The sequence below is a fragment of the Lemur catta genome, chromosome 11 (genome assembly GCF_020740605.2).
Source record: "Lemur catta isolate mLemCat1 chromosome 11, mLemCat1.pri, whole genome shotgun sequence".
In the NCBI taxonomy this organism is placed as follows: Eukaryota; Metazoa; Chordata; class Mammalia; order Primates; family Lemuridae; genus Lemur; species Lemur catta.
The window spans coordinates 91,322,365-91,343,808 of record NC_059138.1 but is presented as its reverse complement, the minus strand read 5'-3'; the positions used below and the strand labels follow the sequence as shown (position 1 = coordinate 91,343,808).

Sequence of the window (21,444 nt, the reverse complement as noted above, 5' to 3'; positions counted from 1 at the left end):
GCATTGCCCTTCTCAAGGCTCAGATAGGACCATGCCAATGGACGAAACATGATGCCGCTCAGCAGTATCTGCCCTGGGTACTGCGCTTGGGAAATACTCTAGTGTCTCCTCTCTCGGGGAAACGTGTCTCTCATTTCACTCAACCTCCCGCCCAGGAGGGCCCTGCCTTTCCTCTAGGCCGCAGGGTGCACCCGTGTGGTCAGGAAGCAAAGCCAGGCCCAGCTCTAGTGCTCGCCAGAGAACCCTTTAACTCTCTGGCCCACCGTGCACTATATTTGGATTCCCCGCCTTCCTGACTAATTGGGAAGTTCCAGTGAAATGCCATGTGCCAAGTATAAAGTATCAGTTGCCATTAATGCCACGAATAAGTCTCTTACTCCCTCGCAGGGGGCCTTTCAGTCTTGAGAGTTCCAGATGTGATACCATTGTAGGGGTGAGGGGAAACACCCTTTGCCCCGAAAGTTTACTTAAAGGTCAACTCACAATTAAGGCAGATTCATAAGAGAAAGTTTTATTCACCATGTGCGTGGGGAGAATCACATTAGTCAATATCCCAATGAAGTTCAGATATTTTTATACACGCCTTTTAGAGTGGAGGGGAAATGAGGAGTGTACGTAATTCTGTTTAGGGGGATAAACAGTCGCTGGGGAGGATGACTGGATGGGGGAAACAGATAGACTTGTAAATTAAGCTGAGAGACAGGTATCATGTTTTAAATGATTTGGGCGTGGTCTGGTTGCATTCTGCAATATACTGAGATAACAGGCAGAGGAAGGGAAGCCAATTCCCTCTCTGGTCTTGTGATCTGGTCAGTCAGTTGTGCAGAGAAGGGAACGCCCCTCCAGTGCTGGGCTGGTCTCCAGGGGCTGCGATTCAAAACACTCTTTATACCAATGAGTCATATTTTGGGGTGAAATTTCCTGAGCTCCTTCACCTAGAACACTGGTTTCCCTGTGTGAAGCTTCACCCACCTTTTGTGGATCCACTCTCATTCCTCACAAGTAAGTTCCACTCACCACCTTGCCTTGCCAATGCCACATAAATACACACCCCTCCCCACACGTACTTAAATCTTACTCATCCTTAAAGACCAGTTTAAACAAAGCCTTCCTGAAGCCTCCCCCGACCACTCAAACCACAGTGCAGTCCCTGCCCCATGCCACAGGCACGCTTATAACCTCCTGATGGCCATCGACAAAAGTGACAGTGCCATCCTGCTGCCAAGGGGAAGCGGGCTAGACAGGCAGAGGAAGATGAGACAGATTCCAGACAGTGGAGCTTCAAGGACAGTTGGCTCCTAGAACGTTCCAGAACCCTAAGCAGAGAATGGGGTGCATCCCAATGTTTGCCTGTAAATTAATCATGTCTGTTTCAGTATTTATATACTTCCTGTCCTGACCAGAAAGAGCCCAAGCCAGCTTCTCAGTGTCTAGTTTTCAGGCCATGCACTTAATGTTGAGTCCAAGTCTTACAGTGCATTTTCTGCTGGTGAGATCTCAACCTAGATTTATGGAAGTCATTTATGCCACTGCTTTTCAGGTGTTCCCACTGTTGACAGCACCGCACCCAGCTGGAAGGAGAACGATGAATGTTTCAGTTTCAGCAGGTGACTGCTTGACCCTACATCTACCAACACCTTCCCACCTGGATGGCCCCAACACAGCAGAGGAGGGGACTCTATTGTACCCAATTTGAACACGTTAACCAGAGAGCAGTCAAGAGGGAAGACAAATAGATAAGAAAACAAGTCAGTGAGATGCCAGATGTTCACACACGTGAATGTCCTGGTTATATTTCTGTGTGAACCCAAAGCTCCTCCTTTCTTTGTTTCTTCTGTTGGCACCACTGGGGATGCCTGGAGCACCCTCGTGGGCGGCCCAGAAAGCCACCTCCTCGCACACCCTAGCCAGGTGTGAAGCTCACCTCCTCTCCATACACCTGGCATTGAGCTTCGGGAGTGGTTTTGGCCCTGTGCCACCTCGTCCCCCACCTGCGCAGTCCTTCACAGCACCTTTACTACACAGGTGCCGGGCGTGGTGTAAACAAAAGGTACCATGCTCTACAATCGGATTTATCCAAAGAGGTTGAGACTTGCTTTCTGTTATCCCGTGTGCACCAGGTTAGCACTAAACTGACCCATCTGTTCCACTCTGTACTTTTGCTTGTTTTTGGTGGAAGCCCGTTTTTCTGATGCATTTTGAACTTTAACATACTAATACATTTTATGGTAAAAATTTACCCCTTATCTTCTTTTTCTGTTGTTTTTGGTTTTTTTTAAATTCCCAAAACCAAGCTGGTAGGTGATGATGGGGTGGAGGGAGTGAGGAAAAGTCTATTTCATTCATGCGTATTACATAAATTCTTGCAAGACCAAGCGAAGGGCTCTATGCATCATAGGTGCTGGGTGCACGCTGGGTGTACAAGGAGTGGGAGCTTCAAAGAGCAGCAAAGCACAGACCTTCTCCAGGAGACGGAGAGGTGGAGAAACCACATCTGTGTGTCCAGCGAGAACACGCTGAGATGAGCGTTACAGGAGAAATAGAAACAAAGTGCCATCAGGGGACTCACAGGAGACTCTCAGGGCCCAACGTGAGGTAGAATCTGCTATTCATATCACAGTACAGTAGAATTTATGATTTTGAAGAACGTTATTCATTCATTTCCCACAGAGGGAATCCCAGCCAGTTTTCTTTTTAATATTACATTCTTTTTTTTATTTCAGCTTATCATCATGGGGGGTACAAAAGTTCAGGCCACCTATATTCTTTTAAATTTTATCCCCAAGCCTGGATAATCATATTTAACACTTATCGGACATGAAGCACATGACAGGTACTGTTCTAAGAGCTTTATGCATATAGATTAATATAATCCACACAACCTCCCAGCGACGGTCTTCCTGTTATTAGACCCACACTGCATTGGGGAAATCCGAGACAGAGACAGCACATGTTGCAGGAAGCTCCCTAAGCACGTGCTAGAGCTGGATTCCAACACCAGCAGCCTGAAGCCAGAGCACACCTTTGCCGTCGTGGCACACTGGCACCCACTGGGTCCCTGTGCCAACCGTCAGGGGTACTTGTTACTTGAGTCACTCCCCACATGGACTGAGGCTTTCCCAAGGACAAGGCCTTTGTCTTCATACTTGCGTTTTCCCAGAACCAAGCCTGGGGCCTGACGCTGACTAGTACTCACGGCATTTTCTCCACTAAGGTCAGTGTGGTCAGGGGACTTGACTTGTTCTCCACAGAAGGACACATTCCTAGGACTCTAAGCCACTGGGCATTGTCTGGAGCCGGTAAAAAAAAAAAAAAAAAAAAAATGTCTGAAGACCTACTCTTTGGGCAGGGAGAGGAATTTGTTGAGAAGTCCAGTAATTTTCACTCTGCTGGTTTCTGGGCATGGTTCAGATGCTTAGATCAGATTTAAAAATTAAAGAAGACAACAATTTGCAAACACTGGCTTAATGTTTTAGTCTGTTAAATTTCCTAAACATTTCAAAATCCAAAGTTATCTAAGGGCTAGTATTTTCCTAATTATTGATATTTAACATACAAAAAAAACCCAATTTCTGCAAAGTTAAATTTCCAAATTTCTTCTCAAAAGGATAGAATAACCCCTTAATTGAGAACATTGGTAGGCAGCAGGAGAAGGAGGAAATTTTTCATATTAAGTCCCAAATACACACCAGAGGATATATTTTAGGTGCTGCTCTTCAATCATCCGTTTATTTATTCAAGAAATGATTATTGAACCCCTGCAATGAATGGCACCTGCCACCTGCCAGGGCTAGAGAAATAAATCGAATCTTGTCTCTGATTTAAGAAACTCAGAGTCTAGTGTGGAAGACAGACAAGAAATGATAATAAAATAAGAGAAAGTTAATGATAAACTCCCAGATGCTCTGGGGATTTCCTCCAACTCCAGAGAGGGGCATAAGAAGTCAGCCAGATGTGCGGTGGGAGTTGGTGAGGTGGAGATACTTGAACCATGTGTTCCAGACAAGGAGGAAAAGCATTTGCCAGGACTTGGGGGAGAAAGAATGACCTATGCAAGGAACAAAAAAAGTGTCCTTAAAGTACCGAGAAAACCACACAATGACCTCAGATAAGACAGGAAGATGGGCTTGAGCCAGAACTTGCCCCTGTCATAAATCCTCTGGTTCTTTCTTTCACCGGGTCTAGATGTGAGGCAGGTGACTCCCTGCATCTCACTGGGACCTTCAGTCCACATTTCCCCACCTCTCCTGAAAGCCCCAGCCTTGAACCTCAGGCCGTCAGAGCATATCACCCACTGCCCTCGCCATTGCTGTCCTCCACCAACCCCTGAATCTGTGCTTGGGGGCTGTCCCTTTCTCCAGTTCTACTCTTGTCTTTACTCCTGGAGATTTTAATATTTGATATAGCACATCCTCCTGCCACGCCCACTGATCCCATTCACTCGCAACTGAGGTACACCCTAGACCTTGTCATTTCCAACAACCACAGCTCCTCGAGGCTCAACTGCATCTGCTTCTGACCACACATCCCTTTTTCCAGCTGGTCCTTGCCCCCAGCAATCACTTAACTCCACGAAACTCAGTTTTTCACTGTCCATCACCCCCTTGAGGTGCTTTCTTCCTTCTTCCCTGAGTTTAGAGTCCATGGTCATCATTATAATTACTTGTTCGCATGCACTCTTGCCCCTAAAACACATCAAAGCTGAATAGAAGCACCCACACACGCTGCTTTGCCTCCTACTCTTGTAAGTGAGCCAGCTGTGTTCTTGGGAGTCCATTCCTCACCTCCTGTCTAGGTCCCTGTCTCTGTCCTGCACAGGACAGTGTCCCATACAGGACGATGTCCCAGCGAGCCACCTGCTTTCTAGCTCACCCCAACCTTCTGCGTACAAATATTCTGCTGGATCCCTGTCTTTGAAGCATTCTTCTCTTGACCTCACTTTTCCTTCTTGATATTCTCCCACTTCTTTACTCCCCTTTGCAGCAAAACTCCTGGGAAGATATGCTATCGCCAATTCTTCTTCCATTTCTCTTTCACTGACTCCAATAAGAACTTCAGTCCATCACATCACTAAAATTGCTCTTCTAGTGACCTCCACATACTAAGTCCAAAGTCCATTTTCTCAGACTCCGTTTTACTTGACCCTCACTTGATGCCCTGTTCGCACCCTCACCCTTAGTGGACTCGGTTCACTCCTCATCTTCCTTCCTTCTTGCTGTTTTCTCTTTCTTGCCTGCTGGGCTGGTGCCTGCTCACCTCTCCATACCCTTCACGTTGGAGTGCCCAGGGCTCAGTCCTCTGCCCTCTCCTCTACCCTCCCTGCACTATGCCCTCAATGAACCTCCAAACAAATCCTCCTCCGACTTAACTTGAGCTCCCTAGTGCACGCCAGGACTCTAAGCGGTAACCTCGACTTCATAATAACATCATGTTGACTTAAAGGTCTGACAAAGTTCCTCTCCTAACTACCCTTATCTTCTCTAGGCCAAATTACGGGCAAAACGGTATGACTTGACTCTTGACAAATGTTTACTCCAAAGACTCTACTAGGGAGGCTACCTCCCTTGAACTCACATTTTAATGAAGCTACACATTAAGGAAAGTAAGTGGTGCTACAGGAGACTAATAAGCAGCATGGTGGATATAAATCAGGTGTTTTCAGTGTTCCCTTTCTCTAATTGAGAGCCACTGTCCTAAAACATGATCTCATTCTGATTGCTTTCGTGCAAATTGGCTTTGTTGCTAGGTAACACACTATGAACCGATAATCATTAAGGTTGCCGGGCACCCAAATCAGCTGAAGCTTGTGTAGCATTGTCAGATGCCTGATTTAAGGTCCCAATCACAATCACGGTAGAGCTTACTGTGGTTCAGGGTAGATACATTTTTAAAATTAAAATAGGTGACTTATAATTTTTTTAGAAGAAATTAGATTACACATAGCCAATTTGCTATCTAGTAATATGTAGTCCACGTAATACTTAGCCATTTCTCATTCAGTACCCACTCAAATTTAAGGTAGGTTTACACAGTACCAAGTAAACATTTCCCTGTATATCCAAGAGTTCACTGTCATCAGTATTATTACTGTTACCAGACACTTTCTGAAGACAGCATGAGATAGGAACCAGCCCACCTTGCAGTAGAGAAGGCCCACTTAATATGCCAACAACAAGAACTTTGAGAGTGGGGAGTAAGGAAAGACGAACTATTGAAAGAAAATCTGTGGTACCACCCACCACTTTACACGACGGACTTCTGTCTCTCGAGGATTTTCCCCATCAATCCAGGCTCAGTTTTCACGTGACCCTCACAGTGCGAGCATCCGTCCACAGAGAGATCTGGCCCAGACATGCACTTGTCGCATAGCTGGTCCCTAAACACAGCCAAGTATTCCAACTTGAGATCACCTAAACAAATACTGGCCCCTTCTAAGTGTGAGAAAATAAAACTGCACAGTGCGGTGGGGCATTTCTGGAGAACCAGTCTGTCATTTTCCAGTGCTGCTCTCCGCTGAAAGATTGTCAGGAGTAACCTGAGCATGGTTTCACCTGCTGCTCACTTTCAGACACTGACCCTGAGCAACATGTGCCTCCACCATATTCTGGGTTTGGGGTCTTGTTTTGTTTTGTTTTCTCATCACCAACAGAAGAATCTCCATAACACCACCAAACTTTGCCCCTCTAGGATCCACCTTTACCTGAAGATGACCTTATTCAGGTGAGACTCCTTAAGAGACTGATGCTCCAGAGGATCATTCCACAATGATCCAGAGCTGCTTTGTCCACATGTCCCTCCTCGTGGGTGTGGTGGCCCACCCGCACTGCCAGCCAGGGTTCTGGCAGGGCTGCCACCCACGTTCACTAGACCCAGGGAGAGCAACTGACAACAAATCACCTTCACTTCTCAGACTCTTGGAATTCCCTGATGGGTAGGTATCCACCCAGCAGTTACGGCAACAACACTAGGAATGTGCTAGAGAATCTGCCTTCCTCTTCCCAGCAGGTTCCTTTTCTCCAAGGCCCCCATCCCTACAGCACGGCAACTAGCACAGAGGAAAGGGAGGAGAGTACACTTCACATCTGAGCATCTTGGGCTAGATCCTGGCTTCCCTGCACGACCCACGTGGCCCCATCTCCCTGAGCATCAGCCCTTCCTGCATCCCAAAGGAAAGACACTTGCATGAGACCACACATGCAAGGTGCCTGGCATGCAGCCATAGTAGCACCCAGCACAAAAATAGGTGTCAACAAACTGAAGTCCTAATTTATACATCACAAGTAACCAGTTGCAGAGATGAGTCTAGAAGCAGAAGGTCCCTTCTGTCCATCTGAGAGAGACCACAGGGCTCTTTTTCCTGCCCTGGCCCACGTGTGCTACACAACGTCCCAGGGCCACAGTGGGAGCTATCTGGTCCATGAATGATCTCAGAATCTGGGCACACCAAGAAAACAGAGGCAGGGCAGCAGTGGAAGGTAGGGGCAAGAGCTAAGAGAAACAGGCATGAGCAGGAGTGCAGGTCCTTGACACCTGACGGGAGCTTAGCACTGCCGCTGGCCCCAGCATCGGACATCACCAAGCCCCTCAAATTCACGTCTCTAAGACAAACTCACCGTATTCCTCTCCCTGATCCTCACATAGGCTCTCTCTATACAGTTGATCCTTGAACAACACGGGGGTTAGGGGTATGGTAAAAAATCCACATATAACTTTCAACTCTCCAAATACTTAACTATTAATAAACTATTGCTGACTGGGCATGGTGGCCCATGACTGTAATCCTAGCATTCTGGGAGGCCAAGGTGGGAGGATTGCTGGAGATCAGGAGTTCGAGACCAGCCTGAGCAACAATAAGACCCCGACTCTACTAAAAATAGAAAGAAATGATCTGGACAGCTAAAAGTATATAGAGAAAAAAATTAGCCAGGCATAGCGGCACATGTCTGTAGTCCCAGCTACTCGGGAGGCTGAGGCAGGAGGATCGCTTAAGCCCAGGAGTTTGAGGTTGCTGTGAACTAGGCAGACATCACAGCACTCTAGCCCGGGCAACAGAGCAAGACTCTGTCTAAAAATAAAAAAAAAAAAAAAACTTATTGTGGACTGGAAGCCTTATCCATAGCATAAACAGCCAATTGTATACTGTATTCTTACAATGAAGTAAGCTAGAGAAAAAAGAATGTTATTAAGAAAATTACAAAGAAGAGAAAATGTATTCACTCATCCTCGCCTTCATATCGAGTAGGCTGAGCAGGAAGAGGAGGGGTTGGTCTTGTTGTCTCAGGGGTGGGTGACACAGAGGAGGTGAAGGATGAGGAAGGGGAGGCAGGAGAGGGAGGCACACTTGGTGTAACTTATATTTTTAAAAATCTGCATATAAGTAGACCTGCACAGTTCAAATTGTGTTGTTCAAGAGTCACCTGAATTTTGAGAAACATTCTGCTCGTCTGAGGCAGAAATTGGGGAAATTTCATAGCACTACCTCTTCTTCCTCCTCACCCTCCATAGACCTCCTCTGGGCCTCCCAGAGCAGATTTGCTCCGGCCCACCCCACCCTCCCCCTGCCACTAGAGAGAGCACCTGGCCTGATAATTAGCTGGCCATTTACCAAGCCCCTCGACACTCGTCAGGGCCCCCATGCCTACGAGAGAATGAACTGCTGTTGTTCAAGCTGCCCATGCTGCAGTACGTTGTCACAGCAGGCCCAGCAGGCTGAGTAAATAAAACGTGTAGAACGAATGAATGACGAGCAGCAGGATGAAAGGCTGGGAAGTCAGGATGAGAAAAGAGAGTGAGGTTCTTTGCATCCCCAACCTAAAGTAATGGATGTCATTCCATAGAAGATGAGATGACATGGAGGACTTTTAGCAGGCAAATGGCATCATTCATTCATTCAATTATTCAAGTCACAGAATATTTATTATGCTGTAGTGAAACAAATGACAACATCCCTGTACTCAAGGGGTTTGCAACTGGTGGAGAGAAACTGAAGACAGATACAAACATGACATCATTTGCTGATAAACATTATGAAAAAAAATCCAGGTAAGAGAAACAGAGAGGACTCACAGGGGAGGAGGCCGGCAGTGGTGTTAGGCGGGATGCTCAGGAGGCCTTCTCTGATATAACGTCTGAGAGGAGCCCCAAAGCAGTGAGGCACGTGGCACACCAAGCCGATGACGGCACAAGAGCAGGCTAGGCAGAGGGAGTAGCAAGTGCAAAGGCCCTGAGGCCAAGGCCCTGTTTAGTGTTCAGGGAGCTGCAACAAGATTATTGTGGCTGCAATGAAGGATGAGCGAGGTGGGAGGAGAAGCAAGAGAGGTTGGCAGGGCCTTGTAATTTATTGCCCAAAGGAGGAGGGTTTTGAGGTGGGGGGGTGGATACTACTAATACATCTGGGGACACTCGGCACGAGAACCTAAATCACATTATTATAGGACACCAAAACCTTTGGATTTCACTCCGGGTGTGGCGGAGAGTCTTTGAGGGGTGGTGGGCAGAGAGGTGCCAGGACCCGGACACATTTCTGAGACGCATTGGCCACCATGGAGAAGATAATCCGGGTCGGGGAACAGGAAGACCACGGAGCCCTGGCTGAACTCGGGGGCACTTAGGAAGTCGGGTTGGCGGGGAATATGCGCTTTGCAGAGGTGAGCAGAAGGAATTGCAGGAAGGGGGAGGAGAAGCCAACAGCAGGCAGGACGGGCAGCTGCAGCCCCGCATCTCCGTGGAAGGCGCGAGCAGGGGTGACCTGCTGGAATGGACTGGTGGAAGGGCACATCCTCCCTGCAAATGCTTCGCTTGGTTTCCAATAAGTAATGTCACCAAAGTACAAAGAACATGTGACAATTTGAAGACTCGTTCCTCTTTTTCTCAGAGATCTAGGGCTAGAGACATCAGGTAGAATTATACCCCCGAAGCACACACTCGAGAAAGTGGTAAGGAAATAAGGTCACACAGAGCAAAATGATACGAAAGCCCTGCGTGCTTTCACCCTCATTAAATTGAGATGATAAATACCTACTTTTTAAAGTGAAGCTTGGACAAGTATTGTAAAATAATGTGTAAGCTCATTAACTTCCCATCTCTCCTTGGGTGTGTGCAGTCGGTCACCCCTGCACGCACGCACGCACGCACGCACCCACGCACACACGCACGCACACATGCACACACGCACGCACGCCTCCACGCGGCCCCGCCCAGCAGCTCACGCCCTGGCTCATGCTCTGCTTTGCAAAGTCTGTCCAGTGGGGTTGGCAGGGATGCAGCACCAGGCCCAGGGGACCACAGCCACATCTTCCTGAGGGGAGAGAGCCCAGCACGGGACACACGGCCTGCACGTTTAACCACCACTGTTTTCTGCATCGATGGCCCCACCCTGGGTTAGTGCTTCCACTCCCGGTTGCTCTCCTCGACTTCCATTGCTCCACTTTCCCCTCCAGTCCATCCTTCCAAGGTCCTCACCCTCAAAGGCCTCTTTGTTCTCTAACCAGGAACCTACCGTCTCCCTTCTCCCCAATCTAAGCTTCCATCGGTGTTTAGTGAGACAGGAGAGTCTTCCTTCTGCCTTGTTGGCCATCCTGGATTCCCCACTTCCTTTCCGTCTCTCCCCATACACAGCCTCTAATCCGGGTCTTCCTCATGCTGTTCCATTGCATTGGAGGGCTCAGCCCTCCATGTGGACCTACCCAATCCTCAGGACCCTACGTGGACTCTGCCACTTCCTGCCTTGTACAACCAGTTGGTCAGCATGACCTAATTCTTCCAACTTTGAATCAAGTCAAATTCAATCTCTTCCCTGAAAAGCCTTCTCTGACATTGCCTGTGTTGACGGATATGTCATAATTCTATAGTTAACACTCTTATAAATGTAGATACAGATGACTTTTTAAAGTGTCTCTTTCTATAGTCTTCACCTACACAATGGGCAGAAGAAGCAGGAGGAGCAAAGAGATAACCGTCTACTAACTTATTGACTTGCTGGTGCAGCTCCTTCCTGGTCCACTGAGGCGCTTTTATGGAAGCAAACAGTAGCAGATGTTCCCGGACGGTGAGGTTGTCCAGCAGGATGTCCTGCTGTGGGCACACCCCCAGCTCCCTTCTGACCTTCGACAAGTCTGTCTGCAGGTTCTTGCCATTGATGGTGATGGTTCCAGAAGTGGGAGGGTAGAGCCCCGTCAACATGGATCTGCCAGAGAAAATAAATCAGTGCAGAGAACACATCCTGTGATGCTCTGAGCTTCAGCAAGCTGCTCTGCTCAGAGAGATGCACACACCCTGCCTAGAGCACACATCCCCTGCAGACCTGCCTTGTACAGAAGTTAAACGTTGTGAGGAGCTTAGGGGTATGTCAGTTGTTTAGTCTTGAAAATGTGGGCCTGTGATAATGTTTATACTCCCACAGGATATACAGATGCCCCTTGACTTATGATCAGGTTATGTCCTGATGTTCCCATCATAAGCTGAAAATATTATAGGTCTAAAATGCATTTAATAACCTACCAAACACCATAGCCTAGTCTACCTTAAACATGTTTAGAATACTTATATTAGCCTACAGTTGGGCAAAATCATCTAACACAAAATCTATATAAAATAAAGTGTTGAATATCTCATGTAATTCATTGAATACTGTACTGAAAGTAAAAAGCAGAATGGCTGTATGGGTACTCAAAGTAGTTTCTACTTGATGTGCATCACTTTCACACCATTGCAAAGTCAAAAAATTGTAAGTCGAAGCACTGTTAAGTTGGGGATCAATCTATCTGTACTGTGGTCATAGACCACTACAGTTGTGTGAAACTTTAGGATCATAACATCCAACTTTGTTTTTACAGATGAGGAAGGAAACAGGCTAAAGAAATGATATATTTACCTCATAATTAGACATAAGCAAAACAGAAATGTAAACCCAGACTCCCACCCTGGGGCCAGCCTTCCTGCCACTTCTGCAGGGCCATCTGTCCATGTCAAAACCAAGAGAACTCAGTGGCCTGTCCCCATAAACTCACTTGGCTGATGTTAGCAAAGGAAGCCTGAGGATTGCCTGGTTCTGCTTCCTTGCTTCAGGAAGTTTATTATTTAGGTTTTAAACTGTTTTCTTATTTCTAAAAAGTTAAACATGCACCTACCATAGGACCTAGAAAATCTACTCCTAAGCATTTATGAAAGAGAAACTAAAATGTGTGCAAACACAAAGATACATGCACAAATGTTCATAGCATCTTCTTCACAATCACTAAAAAAAGGAGCAACCTCAATGTCCACCGACAGTGCAAACATAAACCAGCTGTCCTGCCTGCATGCAGGGGACTACCGCTCAGTGATCCCGGGGGCCAGACTGCTGGCACGTCACCTCCACGGATGAATCTGTGAGGCAGTTTGCTGGGTGAAAGAAGCCAGGCATGATTCCATTTATATGAAATTCTAGAACAAGTGAACTAATTTATAGCGACAAATAGCGGATCAGTAGTGCTATGGGGGCCAGGGTGAAAGGAGGGCAAGGCCTATCTTGGAGGGGGACAGAAAGGCTCTGTTTCTTCACTGGTGCTTGTCCCACCATCAACCAAACGCGTCAAAACTCAGCAGATTGGATACCTCGCTGGACACTGTCTACTGCGCGTAAACTACACCTGAACAAATTTGATGAACAACTCTTTGCAATATTATATTCAAATCTATTTTAGGGATACTATAGAATAGTTTATACATGCTCCAGATGAGTCTCAAAGATTTTTGTTTTAAATAGTGAAGATCCAGCCTATTAGTTGGCCTCTCAGTCTCTGATCTAAGAACCACCGGGAAGAGCAGCCACTGAGGACGGCTCAGGATATACTACAAATATACATGAAAAGCAGTGTGCTCAGTGAACCCTGAAACATCGAGAAACTCCAAATTCTCATTCCTCTGCTAAACAAGCACTCCAGGTTTTCCGTGCAAGCAATGTGTCTTAGTAAATGTGGGATGTGGAGTGCTGGCTTTCTGAGTCATTATTTGTGTAACTGGCACTTTCCAAATTTGCAAACACTAAAAAAATACTCAGAGAGCTTTTCAGTTCCATTTCAGCAGCTAAAGAACAAAGAAAAACTATCCACGGTTTTTTTTCTTTCAGATTGTTTTCAATTTGGGATTTCTGAAGCTGTATATATGTTATTTTTCTACCTTTCTTAATAAGTTTCAGGCAAAGTTCTTTTCATTATTTTGACTAATCATACTTTAATCCTACATATTTAGTGAGGAAAAGAACAAAGGGATATGGATTTGTTCAAACAGTTATTTCATAATTTTAGTTGTTTAACCTTAAACCACCATTTCCATAGCCAGCTCAAGGCCATGAATGTTTGAACTCTCTGTTTCTCTGGGGTCACATGGTTTGATTCTTTAATCAAATCTCAAGCCATTGGGTCCTAAACCAAAACCCCAGCCCTAACAATAAAGCAACCACACAAAAAGCAGAACATGAAGAAGAAAAAGAGCCAGGTATTTTAAAAAAATTTGCAAATATCGTTCTGATATTCATCTTCCCATAGATACGCAAACAAAATTACACTTACTAGGACAAAAACTAAAAGTGTCACAGGACTTCAAAAGACTAAAGTAAAACATGGTAAGTTATTTATAGAAAATAAAGAAGAATTAAAGAGTAAAGATTTAAAAAAACCCACACAACCAACCTACCCTACCCCTTGGGTCCTACTCCAGGCCCGAAGTGTGACCGTGTGGTTGAGGACACAGGGCCACTCTGGTGAGGGGGCTCTGTCTTTCTCCTATGTCTCTAAACTCTATATTGAGCACTCAAATTTTTTAAAAAGAAAGAGAAATCAAACCTTCTGTCTCACAGGTAAACTGACACTCTTAGGACTCAAATGCCTAGTGTTCTAGGAAGGTAAAACAGGACCCACATGATGGTGGTTTTCCCGGCTCCGTTGGTCCCCAGCAGGGCGGTGATCTGGTCTCTGTGGAAGGTGAGGGTGAGGTCCTGGACGGCCGCCGGGTGGCCCTCGTACTCCTTGGTCACGGACACCAGGGCCACTCCTGGGGCACCTGCTTCCAGCTCTGCTTCCCTGCCTGGCGGTGAGGGCCCTGTGAAAGACACAGTGAGAGGGCGTCAGAAGCCCCACTCACACTGATCAATGCAGTGTTCTCCTGTGGAATTGAATTTGAGCTCTGTGAAACACGCAAAGCAATTCAAAAATCTTCTTTACCAAAACAAGAAGCAGATTATATAGTGGCAAAAATTAAATGCTATCACTGATTACAAAGTTTCAAGCTCTTATGATAACCATTTTGTAAAAAAGTATAAACACACACGTGTCTGTGTATGTGCAGAGAAGAGGCAATAGGCAGACCAGTTCCACACCAGAATCTCCGTCAGAAATATCAATAGTCTCCTGAGGAGGTGACAGTTCATAGGTGCTTGTTGGTGTGCCCCAGATTTTCTAAAAAATTCATATTTTACTTGTTTAGTCAGAAAAAAATTCACTTTCTAATATTGACGCACAGTATAAAACCACCATGAAGGGAGCTTGTTCATCTCTGGCTGATGTGTCTGCATTTTCACATAATCCCCCAGAAGTCCGCCTTTTCTGGAAGTGGCTGCGTCCCCCTGTCTGCAGGAATGGGCCAGGGCTGCAATGCAGGGGTGGGAACCATGCTCCCTGTTTGTAAAGGGCAGTGATAATCTCTCTCACAGAAGCATTAGAAATTAAAAATTAAATTAAATTAAAAATTTTTAAGCGCATTATATCTGGTAGCTACCCACGTTTGCTTATTTTTTACACATATTCATTTGTGGAGTTAAGCTTCAATTTTACTGAATGATAATAGATGCCCAAATGCACATAATGCCTGGAGGGGAGGATGCTAACAAACAGATAATGAGAAGCCTCTGGGGTTCCTGGCCTTCCGGGGCTTCCCAGAGAAAACAAGATCAGGGCCCCTGCCTTGCAACCTGGCCCTGTAGCTGTTTCCCGGTGGAAGACAGCCTGAGAATCAGCACACACTTGCAAAGGCTGGACCAGAAATAAAATACAAAAATCAAAACTGACCAGAGGAAAAATACATGAATCCAACAGTGCTGTTCCTTACAAACCTTTGTTCCCAACGCTCTCACTGAAGAGGAACAGACCGGAACGTAGAAAATGCCGCCTCTTCTCCAGCAAGCCACTCATGCTCTTCCAGTACGAGGCGGTGAAGGGGAAATACCATGGCTTCCTTAAACCGAAAGTTCCTAGAAAATAAGATACAATTAAAAGCAGTTTAATTATCCTTTTATTTAGATGAAGATTCTGAAATAGAATATCTTAACTAATTAGTATAAAATGTTATCCTATGCTAATATTTTCAATACACACCCATTTACAAACCAGTGATGCCCTGCCCCGGGGGGTGGCCCTGAGGTGGGGGTCCAGCTCGCCCTCCTGGGCCTGACACAGGGGCGTCTGCTAGGACCCCCACCCACACCCCCACATCCACTTCCCACAGCAGGCCCTTAGAGTAGGTGTTCAATAAACATTTTTTATTAATAAAAACTGCTGAATATTCCCCAAAGTCTCAGCCCTGCCCTGCGTTACCCCTCTACTTTGCTATTACTCTTCTTCCACCTGTCTTTGACACTCGCTTGGGTGGCTAGACAAAAGGAAGGGCGTGAGTAAGAGCATGACGGGGTTAATAGATGGAAACGTCCACAAAGAGGAACAACTCATAATGCTAACATTTCCATATGAAACACATCACCGTTCTTCAAAGGTATTCATCTTGGACCGTTTGCCAGTCACTTTGCCCTCATTACATGAAGAAATGAAAGGAAATCTAATTACAACACTTCTCAGTTTCCTTTTACATACCCATTCTGGTTTAAGTTTGATGAATGCAACTTACCTAAAGGCCTAAATTCTACAACTGACTGGAATAAAAAAGGCCTCCATGAGGACCCGTGTAGCACTGTGATCACGGAGCAGCAGAGAGAGGTGCAGCTGTCACACACGGTCCGATCAGAGGCGTCAGAGGTGGTTACACACAAGGGAAAGCTCACGGAGCCGTCACCGTGGAAAGGGGAAGGCAGGCGTTGCACGACCAGCGGGCTCAGCACCGACCTTTGGGGGTGGGCTGGGTCGTGTCCCCGAAATTTCATGTGTTGAAGTCCTAACCCTCAGTACTTCAAAATGTGGCTGTATTTTGAGACATGGTCTTTAAAGAGGTGATTAAGGCAAAATGAAGTCACAGGGGTGAGTACTAATCCACTCTGACTGGTGTCCTCAGAAGACCAGGACACAGACACCCAGAGGGACGGCCCTGTGACGAGGCAGAAGCCAGGGAGAGGGGCCTCAGTGAAATCCAGCCCTGCCCACGTCTTCATCTCAGACTTCTGGCCTCCGGGACTGCGAGACAATGAATTTCTTTTGTATAAACCACTGTTTTGCGGTACTTTGTTACGGCGGGCCAGGAAAACTGATGCAGGCTGGTGTTCTCCAAGACCCCAGCAAACTAATAGCCATCCCTACACAGGAAGAGGATGGGTAGCACCCGGACAATTAGGCCATATAACAGCCAGTATTTCTCTGTTCTCTTCATTTGCATTAACTCAGAGCCCTGTGGCCACTGATGTGCAGGGTACTATTTTCACCTCCCCCTTCCCAACGCCGACGGGAGGACCAGCACGGCTTGCCCAGAGACACGCAGCTGGTGGCTGCAGAAAGCACGCTCTGGCTGGCCTCTCCCCTGGCAGTCCCTGCCTGTCTGAACACACACGTGCCACAGCAAGGACACTGCCTCTTTCAAACAAGAATGGAGACTTCCCTCATCCCCTGCACCATGGTGTCTTCGAGTGCCAATAACAAAAGACGCCTCTGTTCACATACACGCATGGACCACGGGCGTGTGGAAATAACAATACTTAATAAGCAAACACATACATCAGGGAAATTATCCTGCCAATGCTAGCACTGCTTTGGTCTCTCTCGTGCACGCCTAGCAGCGGTTCTTCTGCTGAGGGGCCCCCAGGTCGCCAGGCTCAGTCACAGTGTGTGGGGGGGGCGGGGGGTGGTGGGGAGAGGCGCCACCTTTAGCTAGAGCAGTCGGCAATGAGGTTCAGGTGCCTTAGAAGGCTCATAGATTTCTGAATTAACAATTAAATCCTAGGAATCTAAATGACACACAATGACAAAGTGGGGACATAGAATTAAGCACAAACATATTCATGAAAAAGGCAAAAATTATTTAAACTTGCAAAGCAGGAGAAAGGTGCAGGAAATCATTACTTTCATTTAATGAGATGTTAACAGTATTTTCAAAGATGTGGATAAATGCTTATGACAAAAAATACTTTTAAAACATAGAGGGAAATTTATATATACAGTATGAACCCAACTAGGTAGAGAAAAGTGTCTGGAAGAAGACTGGGGAATATTGTTAGTTTTGGCTAGTGAGATCTGCGATAATTGGATTTTTTTCCCTGCTTCTTCATAAACTTTCCAAACATTTTTTAATAAACATGTAGCCGTCTGATGTATTACATCTCAAGTTCTCAGAGCCATTGGAGAGAAAATAATATATGCACATTCTGAAGGTGAAACGGTGCAATTTGCCACCTGTTCCACAGGAAGTAATTGAACACCTTCACAGCTACGGGGTGCACCACAGGGAAATCCTGAAACAAAACATCAGCTCCACTCCACTTCAGTGTAAAAGGAAGTTATGCAAAGATAAATATAATTTCATAAAATGGCTTTCAAGCTTTGGGCCGTGGTGATCACCATATATGTATGAACACACGTGTACATGCATACACATACACATGCACACATGTGGTTATGCACGCATGTGAGTGTGAACATGTATGCATGCACATACTCGGGCACACATGCACATATGCATGTGTGCACACATACACAACCGCAACGATGTCAGGCATCTCCAGTTCCCTGCAATAGAGCTTGGATGTTGCTGCTTATTGATCGCGTCCTCATTTGCTCACTGAGTCGTTGGAAAATGACACCTCCCTCCAGCCCTGACTCACTGCGGAAGATGCTTTGCTGAGAAATGAATAGCTAAGCATTTTGTACAGAGGCAGGAGGGGAGAGGCTGGCTCATCTCCCAGGGGTCACAGTCCCAGCTGTCAGCCCAAAAAGAAGCAGAGCACGTGAGGCCTCAGCACACTGACAAGGAAGCTGGGGAGGTCACTTGGGGCCAGGACGTCCCAGGCCTTGTCTCGCTGTTCCCAGTTTACAGCATCCTGTTCCAGAGACATAGGTCATCAGCAGAATCAATTAATCACACACTCTGGTGGTACGAGGGAGTCACAAATGAATCAGGCAGAGACTGCACCTTCCTGTGATCTTCACTCTAGTAAAGGTGACCAAACAAATATTGAGGGGAACACAAGGTGACAGGAGATCGTCATCGTGGGGTTTCCACTGACACGGAGTGGAAGCAGGCCCTTCAGGCAGGGGGAAGGCACCAGAAAGAAAAGGCAGAGAGATGTGTGGTGGGCTTGCTAGAATTAGGAAACACAAATCCAGGATGCTCAATTAAATTTCAATTTCAGACAGTTGACAAATAACGTTCTAGTGTAAGTATGTCCCAAAAATTACCTGTATTTTATCTGAAATTCAAATTTAAGTGGGTGCCCTTTATTTTACCTGGCCACCCACGTTGGGTGCTGGGCACACTGGAGACTGTCCTCCCTCCCAGTGCAACCGGAACTGAGAGCGAGATGTGAGTTTACGGCAGAGTCACTCAGGCTGCACTGGGAGCCGCTGCAGGTTCAGCCTTCATTCTGTGCACATTTGGAGTCAGGGAAGACGACCAGCTGGGGGCGGGCAGGGTCCACCTGGGCCGCTTTTAAGAATGATAACTCCCGTCAACACAGATTAGAGGTGAGCAGTAGTGCGGGGTGGGGGCGCTACCTGGAGGCACAGGAGGGCCTTACAAGGGCACCGAATGGTCCGGATCAGGTGCAGCAGGTACAGCAAGGCCCAAACTAAGGCTTCAGGGCCGGAAAGGGGCAGCAAAGTCTGGGAGACTTTTCAGAGTTAGAAAAAAATAAATTAGAAATAAATTGACTATTAAAGGTTGATTTGCTAATTAAACCATCTCAGCCTTAATCTGTCTGGACTTTCAAAATCCTCCTAATTAATCCACTCTAACTGAGGCGGAGAGCTGCCAAACCCACGCTGGCGTGGAGGCGCCGGGCTCCTTGGCCGGCTCTGCAGGCTGCTTTGCTTGCAATCCCACGCTTGCTCTATGTGCACACGCCAGCACCCTGCTCACGTCACCAGATGTAATTGGGCACATTAACGTGTGCAAAGGCCCCCAGTTGATGCGGAGATTTTCTCCTCAAGGGGAACCAGGCCAGGAAACTAATTAGCATTGCCCCCCAAAACTGACAGTGATAAAAGAAGAAGTCAATGAAACTAGACAGATCAAGCAGAATCAGATTTAATTGGAAGCACATAAAACAGAGTTTATGCAATGAAAACGCATTGAGAGGACCAGATGTTTGCTTGCGAGCTCCTGACTGGAGACCTGCGGGTGACACAGAGCCCTGCAGGCCAGGGAACGATCTGCCTCGGCTAAAATGTTGGGGTCATACCTACAGAGTCACTTTACAACGAAGAAAGAAGGAAGGAAATGAAGAGGAAAGCATTTATATGGGGCATGGTGTGAGTGTGTGTGTGAGAGAGAAACAGAGAGAGCGAGAGAAAGTTCTCACCCACCTCCCACGGGGGAGACCGTCCTACACACTCAATTCGGTGAGACTCTCTCAGGGGTGTTTTGGAAACGTTGGTGGGAGCACATTTAGTTGTCACAGTGATTGGGTGTTTTACAATATATTATTTATTATTATTATTATTTGTATTATTTTATCTATTATTCATTTATTCATTTTAAATAAATAAGTGGCCTGCTTCCACTCTGTGTCAGTGGAAACCCCATGATGACAATGTCTTATCACCTTGTGTTCCTCTCAACGTTTGTTTGGTCACCTTTACTAGAATGAAGGTCATAAGAAGGTGCAGTCTCTGCCTGATTCATTTGTGACTCCCTCGTACCACCAGAGCGTGTGATTAATTGATTTCTGCCGATGACCGATGTCTCTGGAACAGGATGCTGTAAACTGGGAATAGTGAGACAAGGCCTGGAATGTCCTGGCCCCAAGTGACCTCCCCGACTTCCTTGTCAGTGTGCTGAGGCCTCACGTGCTCTGCTCCTTTTACTTTATTATTTATTTATTATGATTGCGCAACGGTGAGGCCAACAGATCAGGAGATGACACCTTAAAGCTATAGTTTGTTACTCACAGATCCCAAAAGGAGGGAGTGTGACACACCACACAGGGCCACACAGGCAGGCACCAGGTCTGTCGGAAGATAGAGGAAGGACGGGAAAATGTGGGCAAGAGCCTTTACTGTGGTTTCCAAGGGAAGGAACAAGTGAGGAACGGCAAGCAGGTTTAGAATTGACTAGTTTGTATACCTTCAGCAGACCCTGAGGCATAAGGGCTGCCTGAGTTGTCTGGTACCTGGCCGTGGGCTGTGCGGGGCGGGTGGACAGTGGCCTGGAGTGGGAGGCCTAACAGAGGAGTGTGGGCTCTGAATCGCTTGGTTTTCACATGGAAAGCACACCTGCAAGCAAGTCCTTTACTGTGTCAAGGAACTGGCTAGCCCTGGGAGGGTCGATAACTCTCCTCCCAGCCAAAGCATCAGAAATACATAAAATACAAAGCCATGATTAATACAATGAGAATGGTACAATTGCCTCTGGTGTGCCGATGCCTGGGACAGTAGGCATCCTACAAGGTTCAGAACAGCCCACCCAAACAAGGAATTGGCCTTGACTTTCATTCTGAGATTCATCATGCAGCCATGCAAGTGAAAAGCCCTTTGTGGTCATTGAGCCTAGGACACATAAACCCAAAGTTTCTGTGCAGTTTCAGCGTACTCTGAATTTTCCAGGAATGCAACCACTGTGGAAACCAGTGGAAGATTACTATTTAATGCAGAAATTGTCTATCATTTCAAAAAAACACACCATCTATAGTGATGCCACTCACTGTTTTTGAGTCTGCAATTCAGCATGAATGGATCAGTCTTCATTTTGCCTGGTTGCAGGCAAATGTATGACAAAATATTTGGAGATTGCTTTTAACAAACTTATAACCAAATATTCCTTAGATTAGCAAAGATTCACAAAATTCACTAAGTTTTGTTACTAAAGTTGTTTTAAGAAACTTTATATTAGTGATTCTATATATTTTTAAAGATTGTATAGCACACTTATGACCCTGACTCAAGTACTACAAAAGTGATCCTTGTAACCAAAGACACTTGTATAAGGATCATAATCTTTGAAACCAAAAGCATTTGTAATAATTTGAAATAAATTTTTTATAAAAGGATTGTATAGCACAATAAGAAGCCCCTTTTGTAAAAACTGCACAATGAAATG

At 46.3% G+C, this 21,444-nt stretch overlaps 1 protein-coding gene across 4 annotated transcripts in view; it reads right to left on the bottom strand.

The window, feature by feature from the left end:
- Window positions 1–21,444, bottom strand: part of LOC123647677 (ATP-binding cassette sub-family A member 13-like) — a 399,770-nt gene that overhangs the window by 237,698 nt on the left and 140,628 nt on the right. For all 4 annotated transcript variants that reach the window (XM_045565332.1, XM_045565334.1, XM_045565333.1 and 1 more), the window contains exons 29-31: window positions 15,089–15,226; window positions 13,899–14,079; window positions 10,967–11,185 (exon numbers count right to left, since the gene is read on the bottom strand). In XM_045565332.1, the coding sequence (XP_045421288.1) occupies window positions 10,967–11,185; window positions 13,899–14,079; window positions 15,089–15,226 (538 nt within the window). The remainder of the gene's footprint in view (window positions 1–10,966; window positions 11,186–13,898; window positions 14,080–15,088; window positions 15,227–21,444) is intronic.